The 16,763-nt window shown below is 34.0% G+C and overlaps 1 protein-coding gene across 1 annotated transcript; it reads right to left on the reverse strand.

Annotated features, from left to right (window-relative positions):
• Nucleotides 1-3,410: 3,410 nt before the first annotated feature.
• LOC129806750 (putative eggshell protein) lies at nucleotides 3,411-4,157 on the reverse strand. Its single transcript, XM_055855522.1, has one exon. The coding sequence runs from the start codon at nucleotides 4,155-4,157 to the stop codon at nucleotides 3,411-3,413; it is 747 nt and encodes a 248-aa protein (XP_055711497.1).
• Between the last annotated feature and the right edge of the window lie 12,606 nt (nucleotides 4,158-16,763).

A 16,763-nucleotide genomic window follows, 5' to 3' on the forward strand; every position in this document is an offset into this window, starting at 1 on the left:
TGGTGCAATATAGCTAACTTTCTGGTGAGTGATAGTGAGCAGAAAATAATAAAATGAAGATAAGTTTAAATATCTTTGAATACATATACCATAGTGGCATATATTCTATTCATTTTCTCGTCAAATTCTCTTCCGCAGACCAAAAGACTCTTCCTCGCCTTGCTTCGACCCTCGCCCTCCAGACACTAAATAGTATACGAGTCTAAAATTTTATATGCTACATAAACATACAATATGTCTGAAAGTGCAAATAGAGTGGCAGCAACGTGAATTTAAGTTTTAATTAAAATTCACCGATAGAGAGTTTGGTGCAGTACAATACATCATTCTGTCATGAATATATACTGGAAGACTTATGGATTCAGACAACACTACTCTATCCATCTCTCGTTCACAAAACGAGATTTATTCCTGTAAAATAGACTATAATACGATTTATTCCCATTCTCAAGTGTTATAAAATACACAAGAATATCAGTTGAACCATTTTGTATTTTAGGTGCCAAAGGAAATCTCTTACCATTCTGACGGTGAACATGATATTCGATGTGCACTTCAACTGAAGCAAATACCCCTTCAACCCCGTAATACCTTTGAACACCATTTCATGCCAATTATTTTTCTCATCTTTTCACTCTACATAACGGGAAAGTTATCCATCGGATTTATTTCTAAAAGTATACCACACTTATGCACGTTTTTTTTGAATGTCACAAAAATTTACAGCTTTATCAGAAAGATTTACAATTTGATGATTTTTCAAACTATTCGAATATAAATGTTGGGCCATTCAATACTCTATGGATTCAAATTGATTTATGAATTTTTTTAAAGACCTTTCCAAAATTAAAAATTGCAATTTTCGCTACTTTCACTTCATATTTTAACATTTGTAAAAGAAAATGTAATAATAGTTTTCAAAATATAACACGAAAAAAATCTGATCCTATACAGGGAAAGTAACACTATGGTGAAAATAAAAGGGTCGCCATGGATCCTTAAATAAAATCGATTTTTTTTTATCAACTACTTCACCGATTCTTTACCGATCAAGACCAGTGCAGAGGATTTGACAGTATTAAGGGCATGAAAAAAGCCTAAATTTCAGCCGATCGGTTGAAGAAAGGCACTCTAGATCTAGAGTATTTTAAATTTGACCTTAGAAAATTCGATGTCGTAAAGTTTTTCGGTCATGGACACGAAAAATTTGTTTTGACTACTTTCTAAACACGGAAAAATACACATCGGAAACATCGGAAAAACACCTCATACCGACGAGTAATTTAAGTAGTATCAATTCCGGTAAACGTCGGAGGACGGGGTAGCTAAAAAAATACTATTTTTCCCAAAGCTTTCAACTTAGGCTCCAAGCCTTGTGAGCCTTGTGAGGCTACTCACAAAAAACCCATTGGAATTCACAAGAAAGGCATAACAGAGTATAAATCGTAAACAAAATATAAGAATAGTGCTTCATATCAGGTCCCGGTCAAAATTCCGAAAGCCAAAATCCCGAAATCCAAGATCCCGAATGGGCCAAAGTCCCGAATTCTTAAAAGTGTGAGGGCCTGGACAGACCTGAGGATTAGCCGAGAGACGGCTTAGCGTAATTATATTCGAAATAATGATTAAACCACATTTCCATCATTTTCCAATAAGTCGTCTCTCGGCTTAAGTCGTAAGTGTGTCTAGGGCATAATAGCTGCTCCCAGGATTGCACCTGCGCTTTCTGGAGGCAAAGGGAAATCTTCTGTGTCTTAGAAAATTATTCTAAACATTTTCCCACTTATAATTTAATCCCTTTCAGGATTTTGAACATTCGGGATTTTGGCTTTCGGGATTTTGGCTTTTGGAATTTTGGCCTTTTGGGGATTTTGGCGTTCGGGATTTTGGCTTTCGGGATTGTGACTTTCGGTATTTTGGCTGCCACCGCTTCATATCCTATACTCTGTCAGCCAATGAGACCTTATGATTAAGCAAGAAAAGAACAGATTTGCCACTGAGGAAGGCTTGGAGCCTGAACTGAAAGCTTTGAGAAAAACCGATTTTTCTTAGCTATCTCATCCTCCAAAGGCTAGCGGATTTGATAATACTAATTACCGTTTAGGCTTCAGGCCAACGATAACTTGAAAAAAGCGGATTGTAAAGTTGCCGCCCTCTTATTGAGTTCAAGTGGATCGAGTGGATCGAGTACTTGGAAGATATAGTTAATTTAATTAAGTTAGAAACTTTAACTCTTATTATCTTGGGTCAAATATCTGGAGTCGTTAAAAGAGCCTGAGAATCCTAACAAATTTTACACAGTTTCAACTCCTTGTGGAGGTTTACCTTATCAGTTATAAACCGATAATTAATTATATTCAAAGCATTCAAAGGTCACTTGCGCCAATCGTGAGCTATCTTATAAGTCTTTTTGAGTTATCTAATCAATCAGTTTAATTTACTTTTGAACCGATAAAACATTTTCTTGCAAAGTGTAAACTTATTTGTTCAAGTTCCAATATCATTTTGGACTAGAAAATCTGAGATTATAAAGATTTTCTATTAATAATTTAGATTTATTCTTTCCCCACGAACTTTTATTCTACTGAATTCTATAAGAAAGTTTAAATTTTAGCACAACTACTATCAGATATTCTAAAAGCTCGTCTTCATACGTGATTATTCATGCATACACGAAAGTTTCAAAAATAATTTCTTATTTAGAACTATGCGTTACACCTGCACTTCATGAGATACTCAATAATTTAACGTACTTTAATCAAAATACTAAAAGGCACACAAAAGTTGATAAACTCACTGTGTAACTAACTCTTGGATCTCTTGAATATTATTCCAAAGTAAATTACCATCTCAGTTATTTGAAAATCTTTAAGCTATAAATCTTCAAATCGTCCCTTTGAAGATGGTTCATGAATTTCTATAGCATTTAAGTCAAAAACGATAAACTTCACAATAGGTTGTAATGGAAATGTCAAACAAATTTGAATTTGTCTCGAAAGCAGAATATTGAATGACAATTCCTAAATTCCAAGAATTGCATAATGATAAGCAATACTATGAATATTTCGGATTTGATGGAACTGTTTGGCAATCCCAAAATGTCTTTGACCTATGATCTAGAAAACACTTTCTGTCACTTCAAATGTTAATTTAGCTCTGGATTGATCGTAAGAAAAATCTCTCAACACCAAAGAAAGATATTGATGTTTCGCTCAAGTGATTTCTTGGTACACTTGCCACATCAATTTACCTTCAATTCCAATTTGTCACAGTTGTACTCCAGTGATTGGATGTTTTTGGTGAAGCCCAATGAAAGTGGAAAGGAAAAAAGAACGTGATCAGAGTTTCTGGACTTTTTTTATTCTTTCGTCTAACATTGATATTAATTGTCCTATGAGCCACTGCAGTGTTTAGTGTTTGTGGCCCTTGCTGTGTCCGAACTTCTTGTGATGATCGCTGCCTCCCTTTTTGCCATATTCTGACTTGTGGGAATGATGATCATCGTGTCCCTTCTCACCCTTGTGTCCGGAATGGTCATGGTGGTGGTGTCCCTTCTTGTGGCTGCCCTTCTTTCCGTACTCATCGTGATGGTGGCCAGAGTGGTGGTGGCCCTTCTTGTGGGAACCTCCCTTCTTGTAGCCATGATCCTCATGGAAATCTCCGTGTTTCTCTTCGAATCCTTCATCGTGATCTTCATCGTAGAACTTCTTGTCCTTCTTGAATTCATCGACTTTGTGGATTTCGTGCTTGCCCTTTGTGGAGTGACCCTTGCTGAAGCTGCCCTTCTCTTCATACTTATGGCCCTTCTCGCCCTTCTCACCCTTATCACTTTCATGATGATATCCTCCGTCATCGTAGTGCTTCTTCTTGTATCCCTCTTCCTCACCGTACTGTCCTTTGTGGCCTTCCTTGTCATGATGACCCTTCTCGCCCTTTTCATATCCGTGAGATCCCTTGTAGCCCTTCTCACCCTTCTCACCCTTGGACGAATGATCGTCCGAATGGTGATCTTTGCCACCACCGTGCTTCCACTCTTCGTGCTTCCCCGATCCGGCTACCTCGAGATCATAGTAGGGGAGTCTAAGTGCTTTAGCTGCACAAATTACACCCAACAATGCCACTGCAACACCAACGGTAATTGCCGTTTTCGACACCATCTTGCTCACCGAAGGAACAACTCGATACTGATTGCTAGAGACCCTCACACCCCGTTTTATATGGTTGGGTCTCTTGTGGAAAATTCTCTAAGATACATTACGTATTGAGCAAAAATCGAAATAAGTAATACTTTTCCACGAGACACCAGCAAGTGAACACATAATTTCTTTCAAATGAGACACGTTTTTTCCCTCTGCAATTTTTGCAGCTACGCAACTCACAGGCCCGAATCGGGAGGATAGGCTGAGAAGAAAGTACTTTCTTAAGAAAAGATGAGTGAAGTTAAGTGCATATATTAATTTCTTTATATTGAAATTATATATTTAGTCATAATAAGGTCACGAGTCACGAGTTAATCTTCCACGTCCCAGATATTCCGCCACTTACAAGAGGGACTTCAGTTTGATCCCAATATCTCGCCAAGCGAGATAGAGGTTATGCTCTTGGATATTTTGTTTCGGTACCCCCATATGGAGATGAAAAATTCTCAAATGGACAAGTTTGAAGAGATAAAAGACTTGTTAATTAATGGTTACATAGAAAAAATAATTCGTAAATGACTGTGACTTCTCAATTACTCGTAAAATTTTAACCCAGAAACAAGTTGGTAAAAGTTTGTACCTTTTCATAAACTTTATTCGTCATATGATCATTTAAGAAATATCTTTTATTCCTTTACAAAAATTTGTTCGTACGTTTTTGTTTCTTTGGCAAAATTTTACAAACAAATGACAAACCCTTAGGGTAAATTAAGCTGATTCAAAACCTGCTTCAAATGGAAATTTTTCGCTACTCCAAATGGAAACGTCATTGTTTTCTCGACAGTACTAAATATAAATTATATTTATATATTTTCTATACCACAGTTTCATAATTTACTTAATTTTACTCCAAATAAAGCTACCATGAACAAAAATGGTTTTTCTGTAGTGTCTGCAAATGCTTCAATAGGAAACCCCGGAAATATTTTTTTTGTAAAGATTTTCTGATTCTTTTGGATGGGAAAGGAGAAAAGACCAGGAATAAGAACAAATTCCTGCACTCAGGAGCAACTCAATAAAGTTTTGGAAGACTTTCGTCGCGGTTTCACTTATACACTGTTTGTCTCCAATTAGAAACTTTCCTTTGTCTCCATTTGGATTAATTTGTTTCCAATAGAAGCATTTTATACTCGCGTATTTTTCTCGTATTTAAGAAGTTCTCAAATTATATCTAAAGAATTTTCACTAAACAGTAACATTCTAGAAGAGTCAAGAAGCAAATTTATGTAATTCTCTTCAGAAAAAAATATAAACTTAATGTGTTGAATCTTTTGTCGAAGTTAAAGCGTCTGGAAATGGTTTTGAATAAGGACATTTACCCTATGAGTATTTTTCTGTGTGTTTAAGAACATTAACGAATAATTGTTTGTAAAAATATAAAAATTCTCTTCAACTTATTATGTTACGAACAAGGTTTGTGAAGAAGTACAAACTTTCACGAACTTTGTAGTGGGTTACACAACTTTCTAGCAATTCACAGACATTTACGAATAATTTTACGCATTATGTTTCTCTCTTTAGCGAACCGAATATTGTGGGTTTATTCAGTATTCTGTTCCATGAATCTTATAATTATTTCAGTTAGATAACATGCAGGAGGTTTATTTATTGATTTAGGTATGTAAAATAAAAAATCAATTTTCAAAATGAATGGTGGATTTATAGTGCTAGTGAGTAGATTGTGTGCATTCAGGGCTGAAATAAAAACAAATATATTTTTAACTCTAACCCATCTACCTTTACTGATAATACAATTCCACGAAATTCCAGTTGACAACCCTTTAATTTGTAAATATCAGTTCTTGTTGATCGTTGACCTATTTGTACTCTTTTAGTTCTGTGATTAAATTCCGAAAAAAACATATTGAAAAACGTCCTTTGAAATTGTAATGTAATCAAGAGTTCAGGCTTTGATTAAAAAATGAGTTCGAGATTAAACAGTAATTTAATTTATTGGAACTTATAGCCTCTCAAAAACCAAATGATTTAGGTCCGATTGCTGATTGAATTGCGGGCCTGAAAACTTGCAAAATGTATGATTTTATTGTCACTTGAACTCATTGAATTTGAAAGAGCAATCAAGCATGTAAAATTGCATATTGTAGTATCGGAACTAATTGTGATACATATAAAATACTCTCTCAAAATGATTAAAATCCACAGACAAAAGTTATATCCCCTGCAACCACAATTAGCAGTTTTTTTTTCCATGTGCTATTTAACCACTATTTTGATGACTTTTCATATATGCATTGCCCCGAAATTATAAGCCAATATTTGGTTGCAGAATTGTGCAATCCTTCATTAATTCGGACACATTCCAAAAAAGTGAATAATTTATTTTTCCCACGATGCATAATTCTCCTGAGTCCTTCAGCATGTGTGTATACTACAAAACCAACTTATTTTTCCCCAATTTAATTTACAATGTAACACAAGTTTCATTCATTATACACATCATGTATGTAAAACATGCAAGTCCCTTGTACATAATTAAATTACGTTGATTTTTTTTGCAGTGCATTTTTATTGTTTGTTCTGTCGAAAAAGAAAGGTTCCCCCATATTAATTAATTTGTGAGTGCAATTAAAATTCGATTTTTTTCACTTTGCTGTTTTTTAATTGCTCGGGCTTTGCAGAAATAGCAATTATATTTTTCCGGTTACATTCTATCTCAGATTTACATCCCTAAGTGGTCTTCGAACTAAAAGTTTAGTCTGGCTACTGAAGGTTATAATTTTCTAAACAATAAGCAATTCAGAAATTTTACATTATAAGTAGGGGAAGTCTGTGTCTGTAACAATATGACAATATTATATGATAAATTTTCTTTGTGAATTGAGGATTATGATAACATTGAGAACCAGTGAGCGTCGAATGGCTATCGCAAAGAGCAGTATGACGCTCTGTATATGAATAGAATTTTCAAATATTTTCCAGAATTTACAACATTAGGGTAAAGTGGTACAAGTTGGACAGTGGTACAAGTTGGATAATGGTACAATTTGGACAGGGCTTTTTGTCTTGATAAATTTAATACTTCATTTTTATTTGTATATTTTTAATGATTTAGTTTTATAATTTGGTTTCTCGTGCTTAAAAACAAATTAGAACGTCTGTTCGACAGGGAACCCCTATTGACACTTTTGTCAAAATGTTGAAAATTTATATGTTATTATATTGAATATAACGTTTTTTTTTAAGTAATATACATTTTACTATAAACAGAGATGTTCAAATTTCATATCCCAAATAGTACAGAATAGGGTATCAATAGGTGCTGACACGAGTTCTCAAAGTGTCAGTAGAAATTCCTTTCACCTTAGTTGCTGAAGAACATAGGGTTGAAAACAGCACTGTCATCTAAGAAAAAGAACACAAAAAGTTCAGAGTATAAAGGCCTTATTCAAATATTTTCGCTATGAATTTATTATTCAACATTTTTTTATGCTCTAGTTACTATTACTAAATACAATGAGGTTGGTCCCGAATTAAAAATTGTTACTCTTCTGGTTGTCGACTAGAACACAACTTTCGAATAGATTGGTAACATTCTAGAGCTCGGCCATATTCGATAGCTGAATACATTTCATTAAATAAATTCTGAATTTCCCTTTACCAAATATATTTTGTAGTTACCAAATTAGAAAATATAGTTCGTCAGTTAAATTAGCATTTGTCGTAACTTACTTTTAACAACTTTTCAGGAGACGAAATTTTCAGTTCAGCTTTATTTTTCTTAAACATGAGCCCCTAAGCGATACTTTTGAGTCAAAATAAAAAAAGTGGCACTAATAAATTGTAAGTTTACTCGAGAAAATCTTTATAAAATGATTTAAAAGTTGAGATATTGAGATATATGTTCGATGAAACACAATAAGACTTTATCGTAATTTCCATCGTTTATAAAGCCGTAATTTCCAATGTATGGAGATCTTGGAAGTTATGACAATTTTTAAAAATGCATTATATCAATTTCAATTACTCTAGTGATAATAAAATAAGCGCCTTTATTTGACTATTAGTCAATTTAAAACTGTTATCCTTGTCCCTAAAAGCTTTTATTTCATAAATTTTATTGAATAAATTTTGTGCGTCGCGTCGCTTGTTTTGTTTTGGATTAATGACAGATTGGCAGGGATTTTTTTCACTTTTTTTCTCACAAATATTGAATTAAAATTATTTAATCTTGCATTATTCGCACTGTCTTTGGATATTTGGAAGAATTTGTGAACGTTTCAATGAGAAATATTACATTTTTGCTGCAAATTATAAGCCACGCAAACAAGCCAAAATAGTTATGGCAAATGCTGAATAGGGAAAATTTTATATGAAAATTTGTCGTAACTTCTCCAAAAATGGAAGTTACGACAAATTCTGATAAATTTTTATTAATAAATGGCACTTACGATAACTTTTGTTTAAAATAATTTTTATTGGGCTTATAAAAAATTCTTTTTCTCAACTGCGTTTAATAAACAAAATTACTCTAATTCTAAATATGTATATATCTCAAATTCGCAAAAATGAAATTACGACAAATGCTGATTTAACTGACGAGTTGTGACCTTATTTTACTGAAAAATGCTTTTCAGCTAAAATCAATTTGAATGGAAAAGCTTTTCACTTACGAGCTCACGCATTCCGCGAAATACTGTTTATTTTGATATCAGATTTTTCGATATGAAATTTGAGTAATATATTAATTATGACAAACAGGGTAGAGCACAAATACTTTTAGCCATTAAGCTTTAATGTTCTCGTAAATTTTGAAATTCTTCTCAGAATAAAATGAATTGTCATATAGAGATGTTTAAGCAATCTATCTAATATATCTTAAGAATCCTCTCGAGAGTGTTTGTATTTCATTGACAAATTGACATTTTTTCAATTATACTTGTTTCAATACGTTTTGTGATATTTTTTTTTAAATTAGTTTTTTTATATATGAGATGTAGTAACTCATTAGAAGACAGTACGACTCCAACACTGAGAAAAATCCGAAAAAGTTAAAATAACATTCCAAAAATGTTAATTTTACCCTGCAGTATTGATCCGAAATCGGTGTAAAGGGACAGATAATCCTAACCGGCTTATGTAGGTGAGATTCTTAACGTGAGCTAACTCGGAGTGCATGCAAATTCGATTTGGAGCTGAAGTTGGGAAACGCCATTCAGTTATCTTGAATAAAATTCGTGAAATTATACAAATTTTGTATTTAAACCAAAATATCAAGGATTTGGATGAACTGGCACAAAAGTGATATATGGGTGAAATGTAGACCAGAATGTTCTCTATAATTTTGCCATAGAACATGATCTCATCGATTACTCAGAAGCCAAGATAAGCGAGGTTTTTTTGTTTCTTAACTCGTTTTTTCATCCAGAGTTCCCCAAGTAGTCATTTGTTGAACTTCAACTATATCAAAGAATTGTTGTATTTTGCGGGACTTTCCATTTAAACCCCTATTTTAAGTGTCTTGGTGGAGTAGAGGCAGTCAAATTGGCATCTGAGTGATTTCAAAGCGTTATTATTGAAAAAATCAATTTTTTCACACTTAAACGGCAAAATCGGAGTGATAGCGTAGTCTGAGTGGAAAATGATGTATGGACGAAATGTAGAGACAAATGTGCTCTACAATTATGTTAAAGTAATCATCAAAATCGGTTCAGCGACAGTCGAGATAATTGAGGTTATGTGATATTGAAATTGGTTTTTCGACTGTGGCGCCCCTGGTGTTGGTCCTACGAAGTTCAAATATTCTAGAAAGTTGTAGCATTTGATGAGATCTTTCGTTTAAGCCCTCGTTCATCAAAATCGGTCATATAGAACCGGAGATATGATTTTTTGAATTTCGTGAACTTTGACCCCTCATATCTCCGGTTCTATTGAAACCACAGCGCACATACGCACCATTTTGGAAACGTCCTAGACTGGACTACAACATACTAAAATTTCATTAACTTGCACAATGCCGTTTTTGAGAAAAGCGACTTTGAATTTCGATGAATTTTGACGCTATCACAGCGCCACCTGTGGTGACTTTTTGAACTTCCATCTGAAAGTGCTCATTAAGACGAAACCAAAAAGGTAAAATTTAGGTCGCTATGTTAGTTAGAACCGGAGATAGAGGCCGGTCAATGTTCGAACTTTGACCCCTTATAGCTCGGGTCAGGGGTTTTAGATCGACTTAAGGTTTTTTTTGTTTGATAGGTATAATCAACGGCTGCAACATACTAAAATTTCAGCCCGATGCACAATGGAATTTTTGAGTTATTTAACTTTTAAGATTTAAAAATTTTCTTTTTAAAAAAAGCGCCCCTAGCGGTGGTTTTATGAACTTGCGATGTTAGAAGGGGAAGTGGCATTTCACGAGAGCTTTCCAAAAAGCCCTCACTTTTTAAATTCTGACAATTAGAACCGGAGTTATGGCCATTTTAAGAAATTTTTTTTGGACCCTTATAGCTCGGGTCAGGGGGGTCGGGGGACCTTAAGTTTGGTATTGATGGAAAGCTCTAAGGCCCAGCTATAACATACTAAAATTTGAGCCCGCTCGATGCCATAGGGGCGGAGCTATTGAGAAAACAAAAAAAGGGGGGTCTTCAAAATGGCGGAAGGAGGGGTGGGGGGTGGGGGGTCAATGCACCAAGTTGCAATTTTCATGCGATATATAACCTTTGCCGAAAACCGCAAGTCGATATCTTTTTTAGTTTAGGAGCTATTAAGCTCCAAAGAGCGGCCGGCCGGCCGGCCGGCCGGGAACGTAAATTAGCCACATATATATTCGTGATCAGGAAGTGCTGAAACACGTTTTGGCCAAGTTTGAGCTCGATCGGACGACATGAAATTTTGTTAGGATTATAGGTGAGATTGTTAAGAATCTCACCTAATATTACGCTTTTTAGGTGTATTATGGGTTAAAGTTACCCTTTTTTGATGTTGATTTTACCCTCAAAAGGTGTAAAATTAGCATTAAAAAATGTTGATATATTTTTACACCCGAAAAGTGTTAAAGTTATGACGAAAAAAAATTAATCGTAGCCTCTTTTTTTTCTCAGTGAATAGAGTCAACGCATTTGATTCTTATATACATACACACAGAAAAATGGAAAATTCTTAAACAGAAACACCCAGGAATTTAATTTCAAATCCCATCCAATAAATGCCAATGCCCTAATTCTAAATCCTTGATCATTTAGTTTTAGTTGAAATTTGCAAATCTGTAGACATTTTTCATTTTCCAGATAATGCTGAACTTAAGTTCCCGATCTCTTAACTTGAAAGAGCTAGGGATTCTAGCCCAGTTCTTTCGCTCGGAGCTTCTAAACTTAAACGCCTCGGGGATTCACGTCCAATTTAAGTTCCCAGGATCTTATATATTCTTAAATTTAGAGTCAAAATTTTTCTGTGTGTACATATCTGAAACATTGTGAGTTCATAATTTTTGAAGTTTATTGCACTCGTTAAAAATTTTCTTAGCTTCCTATAATAAAATACATTTTGCATATTTTTTTACAATGTTAAAATTTTAAAGGGTTAACTTTGTCAGAGTGGTACTTTATAAGAAAAGAACATATTATGCATGTTGATGCATTTTGTGACATAATTGTCTTAAATGTTAATAAACGTCTTGAATTAGTTATTTAATTTGAAATGATCAAAAGTGCTTACAATGGGCAAAAGGTCTAACTTCACCCTAATATATATTTTTAATATATAGAAAAAAAAATTATTTTGGAGATAACATATTATTAGCAATACATCTCAAGTTGAATGAACGTTAATCGGCAATGAAATTGATTTGGTGAAAGTTTTCAAAGTGAATTTAACCTGTAAAGCACTTGACTTAGCTCCTACAGCCCCAAATTGACTGCTGAATACTTTGGATAATGGTGAGCGTGGGTGTTTTAGGCGAATAATTTCCCCTAAATAACCTCTACATACATTTATCTTTTTCACCATCCTCTATTCCCTTGCCTTTTAATTACCAAATTCCTCCTTTTTTATTTTTCCCACAATTTCCTTGCTCCCTCAACCGACCACTTATCTCTTTGGAGTTCTTCCTAGATTTTCCCTGTTGATCTCTAACGCACAAAACTTTCCTAATATTTCTTCCCAAAGTTCATCATTTGGCTCAAGCTTTTTTCCTCCCCTTTTTCTGTGGTTGTTAAGGTGAAATGGGGTAATTTTTTTTCATACTCATCCTTTAGCCATAATTCCTAAAAGAGACCACACCGTGCAAATTAAATTTCATTTGAAATTGCAATCATAAGAGAGCAATTTTCTTCACAATTTGATCTGCAAGAAATCTCTGATTAAAATGATCTGATGGCAAGGTTTTCCACGGAATGTAAAATTCATGTAAAGTATATTTTCTTTCGATGCAGAATGGTTGGTCTGATGGAGGGAAAAAAAGCATCATTATATGGCAAGGAAGGGCGAAAGAGAAAGAATCAAATGAATTCACCAAGCTTCCACATAGATATAATGGTAGTTGAGTACGTTTTATATATTAAGATAATGAACAAAGATCCTACTTAATGAATGTCGTCTACTTATCTTGATGTGACTCGCTTAATTAGATCAACCCCTTTTTGTGCCAAGGCGCATTTTAAAATAACCCGAGAATAAGTGTATACATAAAAAGTTGACAAATGAAGTTAGATATAGCAAATATTGTATCTTCCCTCGTTTTTTTTTTCACCCACAACCCTTATTCTGCATAGCATTACTGCTTCTCATGTGGGTGTGAATAAATGTTACCTCAAATAGAGTTTTTTTTTAGTCATTCCTTCTTTAATCTCAGCCCCTCAATCTTGGTGACTCTTTCAACCCTTAGTCGTTCGCATAAAAAAAGGGGTAAGCGCCGGTAAAATTGTTTATATTGTAATTAAATTGACAGAGAGTGTATTGAGATAATTTTACTTTTATTAAATCTTTTAATTGGTTTAGGTGGAGTACCTTAAGAAAATTCGAGCTGTATCCCCATTCTAGCGATATAAATGAAAATTTATGCCATACGAGATTATTGCTGAAGGAGAAATTGCGAATTTGGGGTAATTACAGAGAGATGGTGTCGAAAAAAAAACTTTTCTACCCTCCCCGCAGTGTTTTTAGGCTTTATTTAAGGGTGCCGCAGAAGAAAAACTTTATCCTCCATTTGCGCCCCAAACCTCTCCTACCCCAAAGCCACTCTTTGCTGGTATTTAGCCGATTTTGTTAAATCTACTCACGAATTTTTGACCAAGAACACACAAAATACCTATCCAATTCATTGGTATCCAACCAGTGGCTCCTCTTCACAAGACTTTTTCTCCACCTAAGACTCTGTTCCATCGACAAATTTTACTATGTGGAAGTTGTTGAGAGGGCTAGTGATTAGGAAGAGAATACACTGTTAGAATAAGAATTTATAAAATAGTTTAACTAACTTTTACTGGTATTTATTTTATTGATTGAGTTCAGTCGTTGACGAATTTCACCGTAATCTAAGAATTACTAAATTGAACTTATTAAATGATCTATTTACGGCATTTAAAAGGTTATCTTTAAAGGCTATCTTAGCTGATTTACAATTGGATGAAGAACTGGCGTGATGTGTATTGATAGGCGACTCTCCGGTGGTGGCCAATCGATTTGAAGTCACTTCACAAAGAAAAACACTTCTTCAATCTTTCCCAGAGCTTTCGGTCCTGGGATGTGGACCTTCTTCAGTGGTCGACTAAACTATGTTTTTTGTAGTTTATGAGGATCGTTATTTTGTGTGGGATTGAACAATATCATCATTTTCAGATTATCAATTGGGAAAGTTCTTTCAGGAAATTGTTTGCACTGATTTTCAACAGAACATTAACAGAAAGCGCCAAATCACATCATATCCGTACCTAAGAAAAATTGCTCAATAGTCGAAAATCAGTGAAAACAATTTCCTGAAAGAACCTTCCCAATTGATAATCTGAAAGTGATGATATTGTTCAATCCCACACAAAATAACGATCCTCATAAAATACAAAAAACATAGTTTAGTCGACCACTGAAAAAGGTCCACATCCAGGACCGAAAGCTCTGGGAAAGATTGAAGAAGTATTTTTCTTTGTGAAGTGACTTCAAATCCACTGGCCGCCACCGGAGAGTCCCCTATCAATTAGCTGATTTATAAAACGAAGTAAAAGTGATTAAAAATTCTAAATAAAATAAATAAAAAATTCCTATTGTCACATTTACAAATTCTGTTTTTTATATGGTATTTATTTTTACCTATATTAAGTAATATTCTTTCTGCTATTCTCAAGATGATATATACAATAAATATTTGGTTGAGCAGGTAATTTGATTGACTTGATGATTGTTCATTTTTTTCTTTCCAATACTTACTAAACTGTCTCTGGTAGAAAAGTAAACTTTAACTAGGGGGATGTGGGGCTATCTTGTGCCATGGAGCAACATTTATGTACAATTTTTTCGCATATTTCTAAATAATTGTAAAGCATACTTGTGTATTATCTTCAGTTTCTTCCTGTGTTTGCCAGAGGATAGTCAGTTGTTTTGTCAGTTGGAAAAAATCACTAAAGAGAAAGCAACAAATAAAGAAAAACAAAATAAAATTCAAACGATTAAAAATAATTCAAAAATTATTGTGCAAACTGCTCTCTCTTGGAGTTCAAGCAGTTCAAATTTCCATTTTCAAGAAAGTAAGTTTTTAGTGGCTATGTGAGTAGTGTTAAGACGAAGAAAGAGGATTCCAAATTATTTAAAAGATTTTGATTAACCCACTCTGAAGAAGGCCCATACCGAGCGTCGAAAGCTTTGGAGAAAATTGAGTCTTTTTGGTTTTGAGAAGAAGACAATCCTCTGACAAACACCGGAAGAAACTGAAGATAATGTAAGGCATAGCTTCTTTTAGAAATATTCGAAAAACTCGTATATCAATGTACCCTTTAGCCCTATAGCTCAAAAAAACCCCACACCTCCCTATTTGAATAAAATGTCAATAGTATTCAAAAATTCAATTTGAATTTCAAATTTTCTTACTGTTTTTTTTTCTGCAAATTTTGAGGATTTATCAAATACTACACGAGGAAGTTGCTAAAACATTTGTTCAATGATTTTATGTGAGGAATTATAATGAGACAAGAATATTAAGAAACTTACTCTTCAATCTCACGAAAAAAGTTAATTTTTCCACTGATGAAATTGAATGCACTTTAGAGTTTGAATAATAGATTTTATAGTAGTATTAACGAGAACACAAAAATTGTAAAACCCTTATATATTATGGCTCATTTACGATATTTCTAGAATTTCTAAAGCATCCCCTGTGTGCTGTTTTTGATAATATTTAAGAAAGAGTGGCAAAGCATCTCATGCTTTCCGAAATGCTCGAATTCGTAACTTAGATGATATAGGGTAAAGGCTCATAATTTTGTCCAGTCTGCTTATAAGTATTGAAGTGCGATATTTTTAATTCTAATTGACTTTTTTTGTTACTCTTTTCTCAAGGGTTGTTTAGAAACTTAGTAATCTATTTATCATCTTATTTTTACTAAAATTAGTTTTAATACGTTTAAAAATGAATTGATAAGTAGAGGTGAATTTTACTCTTATTTTGGACAACTTGGTTATTAATTTGGACAACTTGGCTGTAAATATGGACAGCTAATCCGCCTCAACAAAATGCCCATTGTTCTTCATTTCATGAACCAATCTTACCAATTCCTCTTCCTGTTCATGTAGGGGAAACGTAGAATGTCACAAGAAGCCCGGAAACTCTCCATATCATTCATTAAAGTGAGTTGACTTCGGTACTCCAAGTACGTGCGGATTCGCTCATTCTCTGGCCTTTCCGGGAGCCTTTCAAGAACATCATGTAGAACCATCATTTTAATCAATTTATTTTTAGTGTCCAATTTTAGGGCAGAATCACATTGACAGTAAAATGCTCACCGTCACCGTCAAAGCCCTCACCGTATTTCGTTGATTTACGCATTTTCATTGTAATTTTTACGCAAATTCTCAATTACCGTGTTACATTATCTCATACTCGGTGGCACTAGGTGAAAATAATATAAGAAAATTGAAGAAATAAAACGAAAATGCGATAAACGGTGAGCAAAAAAACTGTACGAAAAATTGTAGCAAAAAAATCTTACAGTTTTTTTTTTGCTCACCGTTTATCGCATTTTCGCTTTATTTATTCAATTTTCTTACACTATTTTCACCTAGTGCCACCGAGTATGAGACAAGGTAATATCATAATTGAGAATTTGCGTAAAAATTACAATGAAAATGCGTAAATCAACGAAATACGGTGAGGGCTTTGACGGTGACGGTGAGCATTTTACTGTCAATGTGATTCTGCCCTTATCCTCAAAGTGTCCAAAATAAGAAACTGGACATAATTATGAGCCTTTCTCCTATCTCTAAAGTCTTTTATTTATCATCATTAACCGTTCACAGATTCACAATCGATTTTAAATTTGAATCCATTTATTAATCACTCTGAACATCGCTCAAAATGGCTTATGAGTAATATGATTGACTTTCGTACAAAATTTGCTTATTGGT

The sequence above is a fragment of the Phlebotomus papatasi genome, chromosome 3 (genome assembly GCF_024763615.1).
Source record: "Phlebotomus papatasi isolate M1 chromosome 3, Ppap_2.1, whole genome shotgun sequence".
Taxonomy (NCBI): Eukaryota; Metazoa; Arthropoda; class Insecta; order Diptera; family Psychodidae; genus Phlebotomus; species Phlebotomus papatasi.

Excerpts from the sequence above, each read along its gene's own strand:
- LOC129806750 (XM_055855522.1), bottom strand. The coding sequence starts at position 4,157 with ATGGTGTCGAAAACGGCAATTACCGTTGGTGTTGCAGTGGCATTGTTG.